Genomic DNA, 22,504 nt, shown 5'->3' with positions numbered 1-22,504 from the left:
TCTCTACCTGTAACACCACACAGCGCTGTATTCTCTACCTGTAACACCACACAGCACGCTGTAGTCTCTACCTATAACACCACACAGCACTGTATTCTCTACCTGTAACACCACACAACACTGTATTCTCTACCTGTAACACCACACAGCACTGTATTCTCTACCTGTAACACCAAACAGCACGCTGTATTCTCTACCTGTAACACCACACAGCGCTGTATTCTCTACCTGTAACACCACACAGCACGCTGTAGTCTCTACCTATAACACCACACAGCACTGTATTCTCTACCTGTAACACCACACAACACTGTATTCTCTACCTGTAACACCACACAGCACTGTATTCTCTACTTGTAACATCACACAGCACGCTGTATTCTCTACCTGTAACACCACACAACACTGTATTCTCTACCTGTAACACCACACAGCACACTGTATTCTCTACCTGTAACACCACACAGCACACTGTATTCTCTACCTGTAACACCACACAGCACACTGTATTCTCTACCTGTAACCCCACACAGCACACTGTATTCTCTACCTGTAACACCACACAGCACGCTGTATTCTCTACCTGTAACACCACACAGCACGCTGAATTCTTTACCTGTAACACCACACAGCACGCTGTATTCTCTACCTGTAACACCACACAGCACTGCATTCTCTACCTGTAACACCACACAGCGCTGTATTCTCTACCTGTAACACCACACAGCACGCTGTACACCGATATTGGAAGTAAAAAACTTTTTGAACTTCATTTTAAATTTTTTTTTTTTCATCTCCTCACACATTATGATCCAGCATCGTTTATCTTTGAAGTCGAGCCCCACAATAAGGACTTTATATGATACTATCTTACATGGGATATTCTGTTTATGCCTTGTTTTTTGTGCAGGTGGGATTGGCAGTGCCGGCTCTGATCCTTTCTGCCGTTTAGCATCATTTAATTGTGTTACTGCATTATTTTTGTAAAGACACTGCAGTGCTGCAATGAAACTCCAACATGTGTGAACACAGCCCTAATTTCACTGTAGAGTTTTGCACAATTCGTGAAGTTGCAGCAGTAGCTTCTGTCACTTCTTGCCTGCTCGGGTGTAGTGAGAGGCTGGTCAGAGATGGTGAATCACACAGGGGATTGGGGGATCCAGCCCTGCCTCCTGTGACACCAAGCCCTGCCCCCTGTGACACCACGCCCTGCCCCCTGTCTGCATCATCAGTCTGTGCTCAGCACACACACAATACGAGAGCAGTGGGAGCAGGAGACAATGTGTATTGGCACAGAAGCCATTTTTCCTCACTTCCTGGATGTCAATTAGCTACAAGTGTGGCAGAACCGAACATATATATTAATACATTATATAGACACATCTATATAACTTTTAAAATTCTTTAAATAGAAAACAAGTTTTCCTTATGTGGAGTTCCCCTTTAACACAAACACCAGCAAGACCTAAATGACTACTTGAAGGGATTATTCACCAAAAATATTTTTCTTTCAAACCAACTGGTGCCAGAGATTTGTAATTTACTTCTATTAAAAAAATCTCAAGTCTTCCAGTACTTATCAGCTGCTGTAGGTCCTGCAGGAAGTGGTGTATTCTTTCCAATCAGGAGACCTGGAGAGGTTGTCTATAGGGATCTGCTACTACTCTGAACAGTTCCTGACATGGACAGAGGTGGCAGCAGAGAGCGCTGTGTCAGACTGGAAAAAAACACCACTTCTTGCAGGACACACAGCAGCTAAGCACTGGAGGACTGGATTTTTTTTTTTTTAAACACAAGTAAATTACAAATTTGAAGTACCTCTTTAAATGTCCACTACTTTAGTGTTGGTGCATTGGAGGAACCATGCATCAGGCCCTACCACCATCATCAAGTGGTAAGATTTCTTTCTGATATTAGTTTAATGTGTTGAGAGTAGTCATTTATTACCAACAAGAAATAAAATTATCATCTCCATCTTTTGGAACATAATAATATTTAAATTGTTCCTAAATAAAGTTTATTTTCCAGGCAGCAATGTTAGAAGAGAATTAAAGAATCTATTGAGCAGCATTACTCAGCGGCTCATGTACTGTGCATTAGGGCATCTAAAAGATACCTCAAGTGTACACTCCCATGTGACAGACATTTTCTGCAATTGTGGTCACAATTCTGAAAACTTCCTGCTGTGGTAAAACCCCATAAAACTGCTGACTATTTCTCTCTCTCTCTTTTTTCTTTTTGCAGTGCAGCTTTGTGACGCCTGTGAACGTACGCTACTAAAACTATGTAGCTTTGTAAAAGACGCAATAAAAAGAAGTGTGTTACAATATATGCCTCTGAACTTGGGCTTTTTCGGTGTTATCTGACACATCTGGGCACATAGCATAAACTCACTAGTTGTGCCTTGTAGCAACGCTCTGGAGTCCCGTTTGACATCAGCCGGTGACTTGCAGCTGTCAACTTCGTCATGTACCCGGCTCTTCCAGCTGCAATGTCACAACTCAGCTGAGTGATTGCCTGCTCAGCCAATAAGTGACTAGGGTGGGACAATCGTTGCAGCTGCAAGAGCCAGGTAAATGACGAAGATGACAGCCGGCTGCTGTGAACAGGACCTGGGAGAGGAGCTATGAGGCACAAGTATGGGTGAGCTCACTTGTTTATAAGCTTCTCTCAACCCCCTGCCTGACAAATTTAGTTTTCGTGGGACTTCCTACTTAATCCACTGTGCAGGATTGGGCATTTTTTGGATACATGTATTATAGAAATATTTTATATTGTATGGTAAGAGACAACGACTGGCACTATGAGCTGGGGGAAGGAGTAAAGCGTATTGCTACAGAGGACCAGTGGATATGTTAACTCACATGAACTAGGGTGCTTCTCTCTCCAGAAATAAAGTTTCAATATTGAAGACCAAAGAAGATGAAAAAATAGAGGTGGGCACTCACCATCTCCTTCAATCCATCTTTATTTTTCTTGTATCAGAAAACTAAAAGTCCATCAGATGGCTGTGCACGTCAACACCTCCCCTCATTGTGACATGTTTTGTGCCTCTATTATTTCTTCTTTGTTAATGTATTATAGAAATGTGTTTCTACAGTGTGGAAGCTTTGTGAAGGTTTATCCAATGTGCACAATGAAAAGCCAATGGATGGTTCAAGTAGGACTAAACTATTAAAGGGTCACTCTCGTTATAACTTTCTAAATCAACAGTAGATGTGATATAAAGCAAGTTTAAAATATACATTACTTTTGTTGTTGTTGTTATCATGCTGTAAAACAAAGCTGAACTTACCAGAAATCCAGGTCCAGTCTCCTGAAGGCAGTTATATAACAGCTATACTAACTGTATCCAGGTCCAGTCTCCAGAAAGGAGATTTTTAGGCTTGTGATGGTTGAAAAAAAAAGACTAAACACATGAAGTGCCGCCAGTACGGAGAGTCACTGCTCAATGTTTTTGTCAATCACATGACTGCCTTCTCTGTGAGCGCTCAGATGACCTGGGAAACACTGGTCTTCCTGTTTTCTGTCTCTTTTTTTTTTCTCCTCAAAGAGTCAGAAAACAGGAAGTGCTGTGTTTTCCATGATAACTAAAAAGAAAAGAATAAATGTTTATTGCAAACTTGCTTTATATCACATCTACTGTTGACTTAGATTGTGAAAGTTTTAACCACAGCGACACTTTAAAGTATTTGAGAAAGTTACAGATGTAAAATTGTAAAAGTAAAAGGCAAAAGTTTTGCCTTGGAAAGCAGATGAAGGTACTGAAGGCAGCTGGGCCAACAATCTCCGATACCAGTGAAACAATAGGAAGTACTTAGATCTACTTGTACATTCTAAGTCGCTGCACTGGTTAAATCTATCATCTTACTTGATACTATAAATTACTCACATTGCATCTATTCACCACGTCTTTGCGTCTAATCTCTATTGTGTCTGTATTCTGAGCAATCTATTTCATCTTGTTCTACTTTATTTACACAGACTTTACTGGCAGGACAAAGAATTGTTGGCACCCAAGGCACAGGATGCGGAACAGCTTTCATTCTGTGGAGGCTCAGCACATAAACATGGGATAATCACATAGCATGCTCTGTATTAAAGCTTCTGGGGGATCTTATGGGATTAAATGCATTTAACTATAGTACGATATGTAAATTGTGTCTTAGCAGGTTCAGATTCCTAACAAAAGAGAACACTAATCTTACTGCGTACAATACAATACCACTCAGTAGTGGACGTACCCCCGCCCCATGACTTGAGCGTTTACATATTCTCCCCAACCCATGCCTCTCCTATAACTTTGGATCAAGATAGTCAAAATTATTACAGCTATAACATTTAAAGGGAAACTGAACCCACAGATATACATATATCCATGCTCCCAGTTCCCAATCACATAAGCATTACAACTGGCGGCACGGTTATACGTATATCAGTTTCCCTTTAAAAACAGCAGACAACTACTATATGAGTGTGGTTAAAATCAAACTTTTAAAGGTATTGTCCTGCCATAGAAAACTTTTGCTACATAGTTGTGACTCTGTAGAAAATAATAAAGAGCCTATGCTTATCTTTATGCCCCTCCTCAAGTGTCCACTGTTGACTGCAGCCCCACCACTTACGTGAGAGACTTGTCTTTGCAGTGACAGCCCGCTCAGCCAATCGCTGACTGAGACGGGACAGCGAAGCGGCCAGTGATTGGCTCAGCAGGCTGTCACTGCCAAGAAGAGACTGTCTTGTAAGTAATGGGGCTGCAGACAGTGGAGAACAGCAGAGACGCCACAGCAGGACACAGTCTGTGTATAGCAAAAGTTTTCTAAAGCCGGACAATCCCTTTAAAACTTCGGCCAGGTTTAGGCAACATGAAGGAAGCAGTTCATACAGACATATGGGATAAGCAACATTTTTCAGGCTAAGCAGCCCAGATTATTTTACAATCTCACCATTCGGATATGGAGTTTCACAAAGAGTAAGAAAATCCACAATTTGATAATCCATTTCCAGGACCGCTGTGCTCTTCCCATGCATGACTGTTAAGCAAGGTCGTCTTCCTGCTGTGTCATAAGCCAGACCACCCGAGAGGATAATAAAAGGCTCCCTAAAACAAAAAATGAGACATAATAAGAAAAAAAGTTGATTTATATTCTACAACAGGATAAATATTATTATGCAGCATATCACCACATCACACATATAAAAGAGGGTCTCATTATTATTCTGTAGGCACGGGAAGAGAGAGAGATTTTACTGCAAAGGTGTGCACTGTTATATTACACACTTCACATCTACAACCGTGGGTAGAAAGACAGCCCAATCACCTGATCACTATGGTAAATGAGCAACTATCTGCTAGACCGGTGCTCCTTTACTGAGCCTATTACATGGCTCATATATATATATATATATATATATATATATATATATATATATATATATATATTTAAAAAGTGTACAATTTTAAAGTTCATACATTACCTTTCACAAGCTCCCCGGTGTTCTCTTTACTTCTCCCCACATTGCAACCTCAGAGTCGGTCCCTGAAGGGATAGGCCGCTCAGCCAATCACTGGCCGCATCAGCCCTGTCCAGGCTAAGCAGAAGGAGAAGAGGCTAGACTGCTACAAAGTAGAACCGTATCATCTTTAGCAGTGAATTCAGGTTCTGATTGGGATCAGCCGACAGTCGTGTTGATCTCACGACTGTGTGATGGTGTGATGTTCAGGGGAGCAATCACATATAGCAGTCAGTCACCCCTAGTAGACATCCTGCATCTAAGTTTTTTTTTTCGTCTGTCCAGTCAACAATCGAAAGTTTATGGGTAGTGTAGAGCTAACCTGTTGAAATTGTTGTGTCCGGCAATGTTATCCGAACCTGCATGCCCAGCGTTTGATTCCCTGCAGCTGAAGGAGTTGGATGCCGCTCTAGGGCTGCCAGGAAAATATGGATACAGCCATATGCTGTATCCATGTTTTTCAGGACTCCCTAGGGTGGCATCAAGCTTCTGCAGCCGCGGGGAATCAAACATTGTGCATTCGGATAAGGCTGCCAAACGCAAACATTTTGACAGGTTTGCTTATGGTTTTTATGGGACCAATCGGGATGCCAACTTCAACAGGCTTAGTTGCAACATCTGTGGGTAAATGTGCCACAGGATGCCACATGAAACATGTATGCCCCCATACCCAACTGTATTTCATCTTGTATGCAGGCTACAACACACAACAGGGTTCTAGAACCTCCTGTTAAAGGGAATCTGTCAGATCCCAACCAGGTAAGAACTGCAGATAGCTGTGGTGCTTCAGCTTCCAAGGAAAAATACAATTTTATATGTTTGCAAATGGCCATCAGCAAAGAAAAAAGCATCACTTGTTTTATCTACCAGCTATCTCCCTGCGTCTTCAGCTTTGTACCTGGTACAGACCTGACAGATTCCCTTTAATTGTCAAGTTTTCTCCAATAAACCCATCTTTTCGCTTTAATATGGTAATTAAATTAGATTCACCAATTACATAGAATCACCAGTACATTCACACAAATAAAGTTCCATTCGATTCCAGTGCATTTTTCATGTCAATTAGTGAATGTAATATACATCTCCAGACATCAGGAGGGGTTTCTGAGCCTTGGTGGCCTATTGTTATAAAAGCCTTCAATATATGATCAGTCGGGTCTGACTCCTAACACCTTCCTACATTAGTATGTTGACCAGTTACATAGTCCTATTGTGCCTGTGAACTAAGCTGCAGTACCCAGTACAGCCACAACTGTCCATGCGGCGCTGCACATATACACAATAAAGGGGATGAGCAACACTTTCTAGATAAAGGAGGATTGTTTAGGCTGGATAGAATTGTAGGAAACTTTTCTCTGACTGCAAACAGAGATCTTGAATATATATGGTGAATTAAAGTACAAACAATTCAAAAAAGTGTAAGAATAAAAAAGATAAAATATAAAATCTATGGACAGAAAAGAAAAATCTCCATGTAGGCCACCGCCACAGATCGACATAAATCAAGAAAGAATAAAATACATAATCATATATACAGGTAATTTTACCCCATAATACTTCAAAAAGATACAATACAATAGGGAGGCAAACTGGCAGCGGAATAGATGTAAAACCTCCCTACAGATTAGATGGTGAAATGGTTCAGGATGGACTAAGCACTGTGCTATATAAAGGCGGCACGCAGGCATCCACATTAAGCTTTAATGTATTTAGCACCCTGCCAAGATTAAGGAACATAAGTAGCGTTAAGCCAAAACACCTGAAAACCTATTTGCTAATTCCATCTGTTGTTATTAGGTGTGAAAGTAAATGTGTCCTCCAGAGAGGTAAAATACCACCGCATAAGGTTCTGTTCACATCACCAGAGTTACAACACACCACGGACCCCACAGTCTTGTAAAGGGGTTTTGTTGAGGCATATAGCACTTTTTCTGTCATGTATGTGAACACAGCCTAGTACAGCCACAGTATATCTATATCTGGAAAAATGCAAAAGTATTATTGGCCCAGATTTATCAATCTGCGTATGACTGCCAATCACATGATAAGCAGATTGGCTGCTATCTGTATGGGACAAATAGCAGACACAGTTCTGTCTACGATAAATATATCTGTTTACAACTGCACCAATGTTGTAAAAGCCTAAAACATTCAGAGCTAACTAAGGCTGGGTTCACAGTACATTTTTTTTCCTCAGTTTTTTTTCTTTCAAAAAACGGATGGAAAAAACAGCTGCATGTGTGTGCATCCGTTTTGATCAGTTTTTCCATTAAACTCCATTAGTAAAAATAGAAGGATTGTAACGGATCCGTTTTTTTAACGGACACAAAAAAAAAATCAGTTTTGATCCATTTTTTTTTTTAAATAATGAAATCCAATGGAAAAACAGATCAAAATGGATCATTTTTTGCAAAAAAAAAAAAAAAAAAAAACGGATTGCAAAAATGTAGTGTGGACGCAGCCTAAGGAGGAAACTTTCCACCATGCCCAGAAATTGTAAATAAAGGACAGAAAGTTTGTTAAGTCAACATTATATGCAAGTAGTATAACGTAATGCACCCAGGCACAGTAATAACCCTTCCACAGGTTTGCTTTAGGCATTTTTAGGTGTTTTTAATGTTTTGGTGATATTCTGTGACTTATTTGAGGCCATGAATCCTCTGGTATTTTATTCATGTGTAAATCGATAAAGACGTTGTAACCATGTCCTTACCTGGTAATGTGTTCTAATTTGCGGCATGCAGCTTTTTTCCCCTTCTTGCTGTTTTATATGTTGAGCTGCACACCGTTTTGGTATTTATTGGTAGTGTCCACTTATCTGCACATGTAAAATACAATAGGGCAAAAGACGACCACTAGGGGTCTCCCTTCTGGCTTATCTGCACTTCACTGTCTGTTGTCTAGTTAAACCTGTATATGCAACTGTATATGGAATGCCGGATTTCATGGCTCTGGTCATCCCACAGTGTAAGCTGCACGGCAACCCTTGACCTTTGACAGACTGCAGAGTAAATGGCTTTAATATGGCAACTAGATAGATGAATAAGATGACAGGTTTCTCTTTACAATAAAAGACTGGAAAATTGGGCTTGCTCAGCATGTAAAAAGACGCCTTAGGTTGGATTCATATGAATAAAATACGTCTGCAGGTTCTATCCTCACCACAGGTCTAATGACCAGATCTGACAGCCTCCTGGATGTCGTGTTGTGTCATTATGCAAACATATTATAAGGGCCTACCTTTTTTAACTAGTAGCTATACTTTTCATTAAGTAAATTTTTTTTGCAAATACATTAATATAGGAAATGTGCTCTTTCTCCTGATATGCTGCTCTTTTCCTTCCATTGTTGACAGCTTATTGTAAAAGCGGTGGTCCGGCTGATATATTACACATCAATAAGATTATAGACATACACAGAGTAAAACCTTGGATTACAAACATAATTCAATCCGAAAACATGCCCAAAAATAAGGTGGGTAAGGTGTTTTGTATCAATAAAGAACACTCTCAGCAAAGAAGGGGTTAATCAGTTAACTCTCCGTCTACACCCACACTATTCCCCAAGTAGCTGCAAACCCGCTGGTGCTAGTGTCGGCTGTCTGGAGCACCTATCAGTGAAGGGGTTCATTCAGCGGGAAGTAGCGCTGATGCGGACAAGAACCAGAGGAGAGCAGGAAAGGCGTCTGATCAGCGACAGAGTTCACCAGGTAGCAGTAGGTTAAAATAAGAGGGCTTTCTACCAAGTACAGAAATTAGGACAGGGGCACAGGGGGTCTCGTATTAAGAAATCTTGAGCGTTTACAATTACTTATAATACAAGGTTTCATGCAAAATACTAAAAAATATTTAATAAAATATTTAATAATCAAATAACATTTATTGGCATAGCGCTTTCCGTTGTATCCACAGACATCTTAGATGCAGCTCGCATGTAGAGTCGGCAATCAAGACAATCCTTCGTTGGTACTATACTCCAGCTAAACTAGCAACCATATACCCCAACGTTGAAGATTGCTGCTGGAGACTCTGCTCTGAGAGAGGTTCCCTTTTACATATTCTATGGTCGTGCCCAGTTATTATTTCATATTGGCAAAAATGCAGAGACCTCTTGCAATCAGTAATACCTATTCCCCTTTCCTGGTCCCCCCAATTTGCTTTACTGTTGATTAATATGGAGAGCCTACCACACCGTTTTAGACCCTTTTGTTGTAAATTCCTGATTATATCAAAAATCGTACTGGTCAGGCATTGGAAAAATCCTGAATCTCCTAAACTGAACGAAGTTATTGACTCCATCAATAATACCTTTATCTATGAACGTATCATTGCCTTGGGCTCAATGCGATACTCCAAATTTGTAGAGGAATGGTCTCCATGGATGAACTCCACTCATTGAATAAACCCTCCTCCATAGATAGACTCAGAATTTACTATCTATACCCTCTCTAACGTATGACATATAATATTTCAACAATATCCTAATATTGTTGCGCCAGATGAGACCTTATTAACCGATGCTCAACAACAACTTCTTACTGCATACCACTGTTGGCTATACAGCCATTGTTTTGTTTTTTTTTTGTTTTTTTGTTTTCTGTTTTATGTTTTCACTGTAACTAATTTGTTCATTCAAAGACATGTAACGAAATCTATTAACCACTGATTCTATGAAAGAACTATTCTAAATCTAAGAGATGTACCACATCTTTGTATGTAAACTTGTAAACTGAAATTTATGTTACAGTAAGATTGTATCTCTCTGCTCAATATTCTCAAACTGTTTATACCAAAAATTTCTTCAATAAAAACTATTGAAACTAAATGTTAATTTAATTAAACAATGACAAATAATAATATATATATATATATATATATATATATATATATATATATATATATATATATATATATTATATATATATATCACACATATACATACACACACACTCCTACACTTACCTATATAGCTATATACACACGCACCAGCTCTAAAAATTTAACTAGACTAACTCACTGGGACACAGATATACAGTATGCGATCCTGACAGTTGTTTAGAACAACCCCCCCCCCCCATCATGATCTATATGCAAGTCTAGACCAGGGATGGGGAACCTTCAGTCCCCCAGCTGTTGCAAACCTACAATTCCCATCATGCCAGGCTTCGCTTTGGCTGTCCAGGCATGATGGGCATTGAAGTTTTGCAACAGTTGGAGAGCCAAAGGCTTCCCGTCCCTGGTCTAGACAGTCGGAGTAGGGCATCAGAAAGTCATGACACTAGAGTATTATATCACTGCAATGGCTCCTTTAATCTCTGACATTGTTTTTTCTTTTTTTCTTCTTTTATTTCTACAGCCGCTGCTTTGGTACAGAGTGTAGAAAAGTGAAGCACTGACAACCATGTACCGAACATGAAAGCCATAGAGTCTATACACATTAACAGCTGCAGAAGGCAGTAAAAGGAAATTTATCCTGTCTGTAAAATGTCATCTAGATTACGGCTCGCCGGCTGTACACGGGAAGAAAAACGTACCCAAGGTCAGAAAGAGAAGATACGCTCATTTTATTACAGCAAAGCCACAGAATGCAGCGAGAAGTGACATGGCTGTGCCGGCGCAGGGCTTGGTGAGTGTAGGCAATGTACTGGACTGATCTGTACTCTCCCCACGGACGGATCTACAAATACACGGGTTACTGAAGGACGGGAATATTTATCTGGTGCAGAAGGCCAAGCGCTTAGTTTGTCAGGAACAAACAAAAGGGAGAAAGCAAATGTTAACATCATGTACAGACTTTTTTTATATAAAACGACTGGTGGCGATTTCATATCTTACTGTTCGCGGTTTATTTATAACTAATTTAACATTCTGACATCCATTAAAATACCCTGCTTAGAACCTCAGGTGATGTGCACAGCCACCAGAGTCAAGGGCGACCGAGGTTTTACAACAAACAACAGCAGAGAAAAAGAGCAGGCAAGACCATGTGGGAGGTAAAAAATATAAATAAAAAAAATATATATATTCATTCCTAACATATAATTGTAAATAATGCAGCGGGACATGGAAAGGTGCAGAAAATACATTTATTCCTTCCACATAGCAGACTTAAAACTGTTTCCGTGGAAACCACTGTAAAAGTGGAGGTGCCGAACTCTATGAAGCACAGGTTGCATTCAAAGGAATAACCACGGGTATCTCCCCCAAACCGAACCATAGTGGGGAAAAATGGCTTAACAAACAAAAGCAAAAACTGTGCCAACAAGTGCAATCCCAGAGCTCCCATCTATTGTTAAAGGGATTCTGTAAATTATGTGTGAAATGTCCTATCTGAAGCACACGTAGAAAGCGGGTGCAGGCAGTGACAACCCCGATCACAGGTCCCCAATCCACAGACTATAGAAGACCGCAGCACACCATGGTCCTGAAGAAAAACGTGCTTATATTCCTTCCAAAAGGTGACAGTAACGTTTCAGCGCTCCCACAGAACCGGTTTACTTCAACACCATTGTGTGCTGCAGTCTTTTTTTAGTGAGATATATATATATATATATATATATATATATATATATATATATATATATATACACACACATACATATATTATATTTTATATATATATATATATATATATATATATATATATATATATATATATATATATATAGCCATTGTTATTTAAAAAAAGAAAATAGTAGTACTCGGAACCCCCAGACACCTTACTGATGTCATCCAAGATAATCAGTGAATGAGGTAGGAAGTAACTGGTCAGTTCCTGCAGAGAGGCCTCGTCTTGGTAGCAGTTAGAAGTGGTGAGATGGATGATGTCACCCCGGGAGCAGTGCAGGAGAGTATGACTTATTATTATTTTTTACAAGAATCCTGTGAAGGCACCTCTTACTCAAAAAGGCATAGTTCTCCACTACAAAATCTCTTAATAAGAAGAAGCCCTTTAAGTACACACATTGCCAAGAACACAACATTAATTCCTATCACAGATTGGTAACAACATAAATTTCCGGACCCATATACTTTTACTTATATACTTATATGATTGTATTTTAAGGAGAAGTCCGACCAAATTGAAAGCTCTGTAGAAAGCAGGGGTGTGCTGGAACATAATAAAGGATCTATACTTACCAGTGCCTCTGTCCCCGCAGTGCGGCATGAGAGGCCCCCTGACCGCCAGTTTCTCCCGACTTCCTGGTATGTCACGGCCAAGTGGGAAAGGCTCAGCTGGATAGTGACTGCAGCAATGTCCCACCCTAGTCACTGACTTGTTGAGCGGGCATTTAACCAGCCAGGTTGCAGAGTTGCAGGAGCATAAGATCCAGGAGACCAGTGGGGGTTTGAGAGAAGTAAGGCAGCACTGTGGGGGCGCATGGGGACAGGTAAGTATACATTGTTTATTACTTTCCCTCAGCCCCTATCTTCTGCAGATTTTTCAGTTTGGCCGGATTTTTCCTTTAAGGCTTCTTCTTCCCTCTGTCAGCTCTTCCTGGCACTTCTTAACCAATCCCCCCTTCCCCCATCATCCACAGATATAAGAGACTGAATCTTCACACACGCCTAATTTCCATGTGTCTATGACAGAAAGCATCTTCTTGCTTCAAATCTTTGATTCCTCTGACTCTTATCTTTTTCGGTTACTTCCCTCTCTTGTCACCAGTTCTGATTGTGTTGTGAAATAGCTTTTCATATTCTCTGCTATAATAAAGGCAATTTTACGCCTGAGTAGTGAAATCATTATGGTACATGGCCTGACAGCAAAGTGATATCTATATGCTTTTTTTTCCTCCTTTCAATTTGATTTTCCAAGTTCTGTAAGTATAGCTAAATCACTTCTATTAGATACCAACCAAATAGTTTTTGGAAAATTAAAAAAAGGTTTAGAATCTAATTTCTTATAAGTCAATATTTGTAAAATCCCAGGATCTCATACCTATCCTCTGAGTATTCTGGATTCTTCTATTTATAACAGATGCCACAACATAATGCTGCATCTGTCACGTGGCAAATCCCATTGGTGCCCAATGAACCCTATAATCTCTGTTTAGCTGGAGTTGCACTACAGTGCTGTAAAGTATGACTTTCTTTGGTAATTTGGGTTTTATATGTCAAAAATGTAACTTTATCCGAGCTATCTGGGGGGAAAGATGTCCAAAAAACCAAAACCCTGACAGCTCACGAGGTAAAGGGTTGCTGTGAATGTAAAGGTTAAAGCTTCCTAGAGCTTAGACCTTTCAGCAGACACCAGGACCAAAGAGCAACACTGGGGGGGCAGCACTGGTCTGACATTAAGAATTAGGGTATGTTCTGACTATGGAACATGCAATGAAATTTCAGGAGGCCTCCGCTTGAAGTTCCGCCTGTCCCATTGACTCAATGACATTCTGAAGCTCAATCCTCTGTCCGATAAAAAAATTGACATGTGTCGAAGCGGCAGGAAGTAACCATCCCCTTAACTCCCTACATCAGTAAGAAGCATACATCGTAAGGCTGAGGCCTACACAGCAACAAAACACAATTCTGTCGCAACTGCCATGATCAGGTGACAACTCATGTAAGTAAAGACTGAGATCCACAAGTGGCCAAGACTGTGACCCCATCTTAGATGGAATACATGCGGCTGCAGGGTTGTGGAGTCATGGTGGATTTCGGTGGGGCAACCAGAAATCACTGTGTAACCTTAGCCTCATACTGAGACCCCAGATCATACGTCAGATTTATGGATGTAGGCTGTTTAGGTAACATCAACAGAAGTGAATGGACAGAGTCACACATGCATGGAAATCTGACCATTTATTGTCTGCCCGGATACAGCCGCCAGTGGACGCTTTAACAGGCTGGTCAGGGGTCACCAGTTCTCCACAATGGAGTGGATCTCAGTGGTGGGACCTGTATCTTTTACACAGTTATGTCATAAAACTGCTAATAAAAATCACAATAAAATCCTGCTTCTAACCCACAACTAAGTACCGATCATTGTAATCCTCACGACCTCAGAGAGCGGGAAGCTTTACGTGACGCTTACCGTTTTTGCATCAGCGTCTGCTGCTAGAGGTCAATGCAGGAGGAAGAGACAACGCTTCAGCTCTCTCCGGCCAGCAGAAGTTCTCTGCGGACAACTCCGTCCAAAGAGATGAAGCCAGGTTTTGTTAGTGACGGCCAGCTGAATGTATTTGGCAGCGGGCTGAAGCACCCATCTGCCAAACGCTTCTATGGCTGGAATGAATACCTTCTCACCAAAGCAGACTCTCTCTTTTCCATGGCATCTGGTCCATCACAATTTAGTACTAATTGTTAATTCTTCTATAATTATGTTTTCATTTCTTCCTGGATTTGTCACCTCCAGAATAATTATTAATAACTAACAACTGGGTGTTACCGATCCACAAAAAAGTTGTATCCCGACAAGGGAGGGTGTAATAGTGTTAGGGTAGCACGGAGAATGGAATAGAGACACAAACCCAACTGGTAACATCCAATATCAATGTATTTATATAAGGAATAAGAGAGGAACAACATGTAGAGTGCTATAAAAATAAAAGGGAATTAATGGGAGAAGCATGTGGCTGTGCTCTTCACTCTCCGGCACTAAGCTCAATCAGACTCATTGCTGGATATAGGCCCCATTCTAAGTCTATAAAGACTCCTGCACTATCGTGGAACCTCTGCACTGTACAGCCAGAACGCAGTCAAAAACTGCAATAATTAAAGTGGAAACACCCACAGCTTTGTGCCTTGGATTCTTAGTGGCTTTTTTTTTTTTTTAATATGTTATCATGGAAAAATCCCTTGTATGAACATACCCTAACCACACAAAACAACCCAAGTTCACAATGTTATTTTCTGCTGTAAACTAAAGGGGTACTCTGGCAAAAATCTTTTTCTTTAAAGACAACTGGTGGTGGTGAAAGTTATATAATTTATATTTTATTTTTATTTGAAAATCTCCAGTCTTCCACTATCTTATCAGCTGCTGTACGTCCTGCAGGAAGTGGTGTATTCTTTCCAGTCTGACACAGTGCTCTCTGCTGCCACCTTTGTCCATGTCAGGAACTGTCCAGAGCAGCAGAAAATCCCCATAGAAAACCTCTCCTGCTCTGGACAGTTCCTGACATGGACAGAGGTGGCAGCAGAGAGCAGTGTGTCAGACTGGATCGAATACACCACTTCCTGCAGGACATACAGCAGCTGAAAAGTATGGGAAGACTTTTAAACAGAAGTAAAATTACAAATCTATAGAACTTTTATTTGCTGAAGTACCCCTTTAAAGAAAGCTTCTGTATATAGCAAAGTACATAAAGCCTTCTTTTGATATAGTTAAGCACTCTGCCAGCAAACATCAGATTAATCGCTTATCAGATTTTTTGCTTCTGTGAAAAATTTTCTGTGACTTACAGATACAAATCACCAGTGCTGGCAAGGTCAGATGTGAGATACAGGATATAGATTTGTCCTATCCTTCTGGAACAATCATTAGCAGCAGCCGCCATCACATCTTACCACTATCACGTATGCAGCTTCTCTGTCGCTCCTTAGTTACTATGCTGACCCTCAGCTCACAGGGTCATAACTGCAGAAGTCCGCCAATTCATTTACAACAGACTTGTAAATGGGATTTGGGGAAAAACATTGAAGAAACCAATATACAGTGGTAGGCCCCGTTCCCACTGGGGAAAGGTAGCGGAATTCCGCGACGGAATTGTCCGCCGCGGAATGCAGTTAGCCTCCCGCTCATAATGGGAGTCTATGGGAGGCGCGCGCTCCTGCTCTGTACGCGCTGAAGAATGAACATGTACCTTTCCTCAGAGGGAACGGGGCCTTACCTTGGTTTAAGAGCTCACAGTTTTTCAAAATAGTGACTTGGTTTAAGAGCATTGCTTTGGTGTAAGAGCTCCCTGTACTGGGTGGGAGGGGGAGTGGGGGATGGGCATGGTCTGCATAGCGGGGTCTACACCCCTGTACTAAGACCCAGGAAGTCTCCCTCACCTTCCAAATCATAGCAGATCCACTTCAGGCTGGGGCCTACATCAGGGGACAGGACTGTGGGGGTAATCTCTCCATAGCTGTAACCCCTCTCTCCCCGGACAGAGTGCTGCATGTATGTGCCCACATCTGCCCTGCTCATTCCTTCCTGCTCCCTGCAGTCTCTGTCCGCCCTTGTGTTTTCCATCCTCTCCATTACTGTACAGTAACTTATAATATCACAGATTCTGCTGTTTCTGAATGTTTGTTTCATTTGTTTTACATGTTATTCAGAATAATAAATTATAATTTTTGGGGTATGGAACCAATTGTCTGCATTTCAGTGATTTCTTATGGGAAAATTTGCTTTGGTTTAAGAGTGGATTCGGATTACAAGCGCCGCCCCAAAATGAATTATGCTCCTAATCCAAGGCACCACTGTACATCTCTCATAAGCTTCAGGCTCGGTTCACACACAAAATAAAAGCTAAATGGGACCGTAATTTTGAGTAAAAATGAAACCATGTGAAAAAGGTGAAAATAAATTACACGGTAAATAATAATCAATTACAGCCGTTGTTCTATACTGTGTGAGAACAATTTCCCATTGCTTTGATGGAGTGCACTATTATATAAAAAATACAGCTGTATTTTAGCATCACAATTACGGACACATTTTAGCATTATTTTAGGGTGCGTGAACATTGCCTTATGGTGGGTTTACACAGAACGATTATACCCAGTTGCCCAGCAGCCCCAATGCTGCCAGATATAGCCCACCCCACCCGGGCTCTGGGCCACACATCGGCAATGGCCGCCACAATAGAGACTGACACTGCTATTGTCCTGGACAGTTCCTGACATGGACAAAGGTGGCAGCAGAGAGCACTGTGTCAGACTGAAGAGAAAACACTACTACCTGCAACACATACAGCAGCTGATAAGTATGGGAAGACTAAAGGTTTTTAAATATAAGTAAATTAAAAATCTACATAACTTTCTGAAACCAGGTGATTTAAAAGATCAAGATTTTCACCAAATGTGTGCACAAACCCAATGAAAAAATCTAAAGACTAATTTTAATACCATAGATTTATGAACTAGAATGATTGTAACATGAATGAAACTATTCTATATTCAAGTCGCTAAGCAACTACACAAAACACAGACATTCTGGCCATCTGTCATGCTTTGTCAATGGTGAACCAATGACCAGACACATGTGCTGATGCTTCCACGCCTGAATACAATGTAATGAGGAATCCAATCTCCAGATGCCAGATCTTACTGGTGGGAATCGTGCGGCTTCCACCACATCATTGTCATTTCAGACAACTTCCCTCCATTTGACCCTCCATTCCATAGCCTATGTGATTTTAATTTACCAAAAGTGACTCCTTAAAGGGTTATTTCCATCTGTCAATGAAGCGTCCCAGCTCACTTCCTGGTTGCGGGTTGGGGGGGGATTGTGCTGGGACGCATCGGCACTGAACCAGCTCAGCTGTGCCGTGTTTCCCCAACTGAGGGACATATTAGACAAAAGGATTTTTAACGAAATCGCAAACGAGAGCTTTTGGGAATGACCTGAAATTGTTGACAATATGCGGTACGATAGTCGGTATTTACCATCATTACTAGGACTTACTCCTTCTGATCCCAGCAAAAGAGAGAACGATGTGTACAATTAGCACAATGATTTTATGGGCAACTTAAAAGGTGCCATCAACCACACACAAAGGATTTATTGACACACAAAACAATTGTTTAACCCTTTGAGGACCAGGCCCAAAATGACCCAGTGGACCGCGCAAATTTTGATCTTTGCGCTTTTGTTTTTCCCTGCTCCCCTTCTAAGAGCTCTAGCACTCTCAGTTTTCTATCTACAGGGCCATGTGGGGGCTTGTTTGTTACAGGAATAGTTGTACTGTGTAATGGCGTCATTCATTTTACCATAACATGTATGATGGAATTCCAAATATATTATTTATGAAGATATAAATAGGTGAAATCGTAAAAAAAGAATGCAATATGGTAACGTTTGGGGGGTTCCTGTGTCTACGTAATGCACTATATGGTAACAGCGACATGACACTATTATTCTATAGGTCAGTCCGAACACAACCACATGCAGGTTACACAGATTCTCTAATGTTCTATATATGTTTTTAATGAAATCCTTTTTTTTTTTTTGGCAATTAATTATAAATAAAATGGGCCTATTGTGACGCTTATAACAGTTTTATTTTTTCACCTCCAGGGCTGTATGGGGTGTAATTTTTTCCGCCATGATCTCTAGTTTTTATTAATACCATAATTGTGAAGATTTGACGTTTTGATCACTTTTTATTAATTTTCTTTTATATATAATGTAACATAAAATCGGTAATCCGCGCACTTTTTTCCCCTCCTTTCGTGTACACGCTGGAGCGCGATCTCTGTAGCATGTCATTAACGGTTAGGTGCCAGCTGCTGATTGCTGCCGGCCCCCACCTGCTATGAAGCGTGCTCCGCTCCGGAGCGCGCTTCATAGCACAGGACGTACCGGTACGTCCAGGGTCGTCGGGGCACAGACTAGTACAGGCGATTTTAAGAAACTTTGTAGTTGGGTTTATTAGCCAAAAAAAGCAGTGAATGAGAGGAAGGGGAGGACCTGGGAAAAGTCTTTTTGAATGCAGAAAATGGCATGTTTGCCTAATAAACCCAATACAAAGTTTCTTAAAATCGCCTGGACTATTGATTTCTGCAAAAAAAAAAAAATATATATATAATAATAATAATAATTTAACGACAGTGACACTTTAAATTCAAACGACTCACACAATAATAATAGTCCTGTGTAATAGGGCCCTGAGACTTGCGTATGCTCAGCGGGAGATTGTCCAGACCACTCAACTGGCACCTCAGCCTGGTGGCCATCACTCTCAGAGTGGAGGTCGGGAACCTAGGCAACGAGCTATCAACACTACAGGGACAGCAAGGGGCCAAACTTAAAAAGAAAGAAGGTTTCGCCAATGCATTTGCAAAATTGCTCTCTTGTACATTCCCTACAAGCTAACAAAGGTGATGGGAATGCCCCTTTAAAGGGAACCAATCATGGTGAATATGCCCCTAATAAGGAAATGTGCTGGTAAATGTAAAAACCATGATTATGATTGATTTTTTTTTCATCAGTGCCGGAGTACCCCTTTAAGTCTTCCAGTACTTATCAGCTGCTGTATGTCCTGCAGGAAGTGGTGTATTCTTTCCAGTCTGCCACAGTGCTCTCTGCTGCCATCTCTGTCCATGTCAGGAACTGTCCAGAGCAGGAGAGGTTTTCTATGGGGATTTGCTGTTGCTCTGGACAGTTCCTGACATGGACAGAGATGGCAGCAGAGAGCACTGTGTCAGACTGGAAAGAATACACCACTTCCTGCAGGACATACAGCAGCTGATAAATACTAAAAGAACTACTAAAAGTAGTAATTTACAAATCTGTATAACTTCCTGACACCAGTTGATTAGAAAACAACTTTTTCACTCCAAGGTCTCAAAGAATAATTTATAAAATGCAGAAGCCAACAGCATGTGCTACCAAGTCATATGAGAACACTGTTCCAATTTCCCCATTCTTTTTTTTTTTTTTTTTAAACCTAGTATTTAAACATCGCAATGTAAATGTCATTGTAATATATATAAGGAGAAGTCCGGTGAAAATTCTTATTAACGGTATTGTATTGCCCCCCAAAAGTTATAGAAATCCCCAATATACACTTATTACGGGAAATACTTATAAAGTGCTTTTTTCCCTGCACTTCTTACTGCATCAAGGCTTCACTTCCTGGATAACATGGTGATGTCACTTCCTGGATAACATGGTGATGTCACTTCCTGGATAACATGGTGATGTCACGACTCCCAGAGCTGTGTGGGCTGTGGCTGCTGGAGGGGATGATGGCAGGGGGACACTGAGGGACACAAGGCACTGGAGGGACACTGAGCATCCCTCTGCCATCATCCTGTCCAGCAGCCACAGCCCGCACAGCTCTGGGAGTCGGGCCATGACATCACCATGTTATGCAGGAAGTGACATCACCATGTTATCCAGGAAGTGACATCACCATTTTATCCAGGAAGTGAAGCCTTGATGCAGTAGTAAGTGCAGGTGAAAAAAAAGGACTTTATAAGCATTTCCCGTAATAAGTGTATATTGGTAAATTGTATAACTTTTGGGGGGCAATACAATACGTTCATAAATTTTTTTACCAGACTTCCCCATTAAGCATTTGCTTGTAGAATATATGGCACTTGCTAATACTCCCATAGAAAAGAACTCTGATGGAATGCTGTAATTCTGTTTCAGAAGACATAGTGACCCCAATAACTGAACCGAACATCAAAGAGAAACAGGTAAAGAAAGAGAAAAAATACATTGTAAAAGGTTATTCAAACTGACGGGAATAATATGACCCTGGGTAATTATCAGTAACAGACGGTCAATCCTTCCCGTTCCCATAAATCGCCTCCATTAGCACACAAGGTTAGGACCTCGGTACGGCCGGCTACAATCAATGCACACACCTCTAAAACGACAAGCTCTCTGCTGTATCCCCGGGTCTTCATTAAAATCAGAAGTAACACTCATTCTCGTTTGTCACTATTAGAGGAGCTGCAAGACGATGCCAAAGGCTATGAATGAACTGACGGATAACCCTGTCTGCACTCAGATGGCAGGCTCCTGATTCACGGCCGCTACTGAATAAGAAATCCATGTTATTTTATTCTGGTTATCAACAAACAGTAGATAGGGGAAGAGAAAGCATTGAATGTCATAGGTGTATTTATTCTACAAAGGGGAACTACCGTATGTGTTACAATATCGCATGCTTGGATAGTGGCTTCTTGATGATTTTCACATAAGGGAGGGAGTCCTGGGAAACATGGATACAACCCTATGGCTCTGTCCATGTTTTCCAGGCAGTCTTAGGGCTACATCCAACTTCTTCAGCCATTGGTAATGACATGCCGCAGGCTCGAAATTTGCTCATCTCTGGTGACTATGCTTCATCTGTTTCTCAAAGTTTTCTGCGGAGGATATAAAAGCCTAGTCCACTAGAATACAAACCCTATATGTTGGTAAAACAGACCAGTCACTAGTAAACAGACCCCTAGAAACAGATCACAGATAATCTCATCATTTTTCTAATTCATTACTATTTCTAAATTTTGCTATTTATTCAATACACCCATTTAAGTGAACCCCTATGACATGGGCCGATCAGCAGGAGGAAGTAAGCACCAACGTGTCCGATCAGCACTTGCTTGCTCCTTGTTCTCCGCTAGCTGCCAGCACTATTACATGCACCAATAGCGAGTGTGTAAGAGTGGGGGGCCGAGCAAGCCCATTGGAGATAGTGGCCGTCTGCTGCCACCACTCCCATTCTACAGGGTGACAGCTAGAAGACAGTCGTTATCACTAAAGCTTTTTACAACAGACAAAGATGAGCCGACATCATGCATCATTGCCTTTTAACACTAGCTCTGACACCAAGCTATTATCAGCCGTAACAGCCAATAATCGTTCGCTGTAATAGAGCCTTAAAGTGATGCTGTCATCCCCTTTTTGCATTCTGACTCTCTACACAGGTGTAATGGGTAATTTTAGTAGTTTTTATGTGTCGTGGTGCTTGTTCAAGTAAAAAGTGATCTTTTATCATCTGCGGATTGAGCTATCTGGGCGGGGCTTCATGACAACAGCACCACTTAACCCCACGCACAGCGCTACCATTGGTCACTCCCATCTGTGACATCTGCACATATGCCCCGCCCCTTCGATGCCCATTGGTATGGGCCAACTTAAAGGGGGTGGGGCCTAGCCCTTTAGGTCACCCTGTTCCAATGGTTGTCGAGGGGGTGAGGCCGACGGGCCTATGACATCATGGAGGGGCGGGGCCAACAGTGGTGCTGTGGGCGGGGCTAAGTGGCGCTGTGGTCGTGAAGTCCCGTTCACTTAGCACAATCTGCAAAAAGGGGGGAGAGTGTCA

The 22,504-nt window shown here is 41.3% G+C and overlaps 1 protein-coding gene across 3 annotated transcripts in view; it reads right to left on the bottom strand.

Moving 5' to 3' along the window:
* STXBP5 (syntaxin binding protein 5) overlaps positions 1–22,504 on the bottom strand; it is a 262,474-nt gene that overhangs the window by 54,799 nt on the left and 185,171 nt on the right. For all 3 annotated transcript variants that reach the window (XM_069955279.1, XM_069955281.1, XM_069955282.1), the window contains exon 10: positions 4,947–5,101. In XM_069955279.1, the coding sequence (XP_069811380.1) occupies positions 4,947–5,101 (155 nt within the window). The remainder of the gene's footprint in view (positions 1–4,946; positions 5,102–22,504) is intronic.

Source organism: Dendropsophus ebraccatus, chromosome 15 (assembly GCF_027789765.1).
Source record: "Dendropsophus ebraccatus isolate aDenEbr1 chromosome 15, aDenEbr1.pat, whole genome shotgun sequence".
Taxonomy (NCBI): domain Eukaryota; kingdom Metazoa; phylum Chordata; class Amphibia; order Anura; family Hylidae; genus Dendropsophus; species Dendropsophus ebraccatus.
The sequence above is the reverse complement of the archived record's forward strand: the minus strand, read 5'-3'. Positions and strand labels throughout refer to the sequence as shown.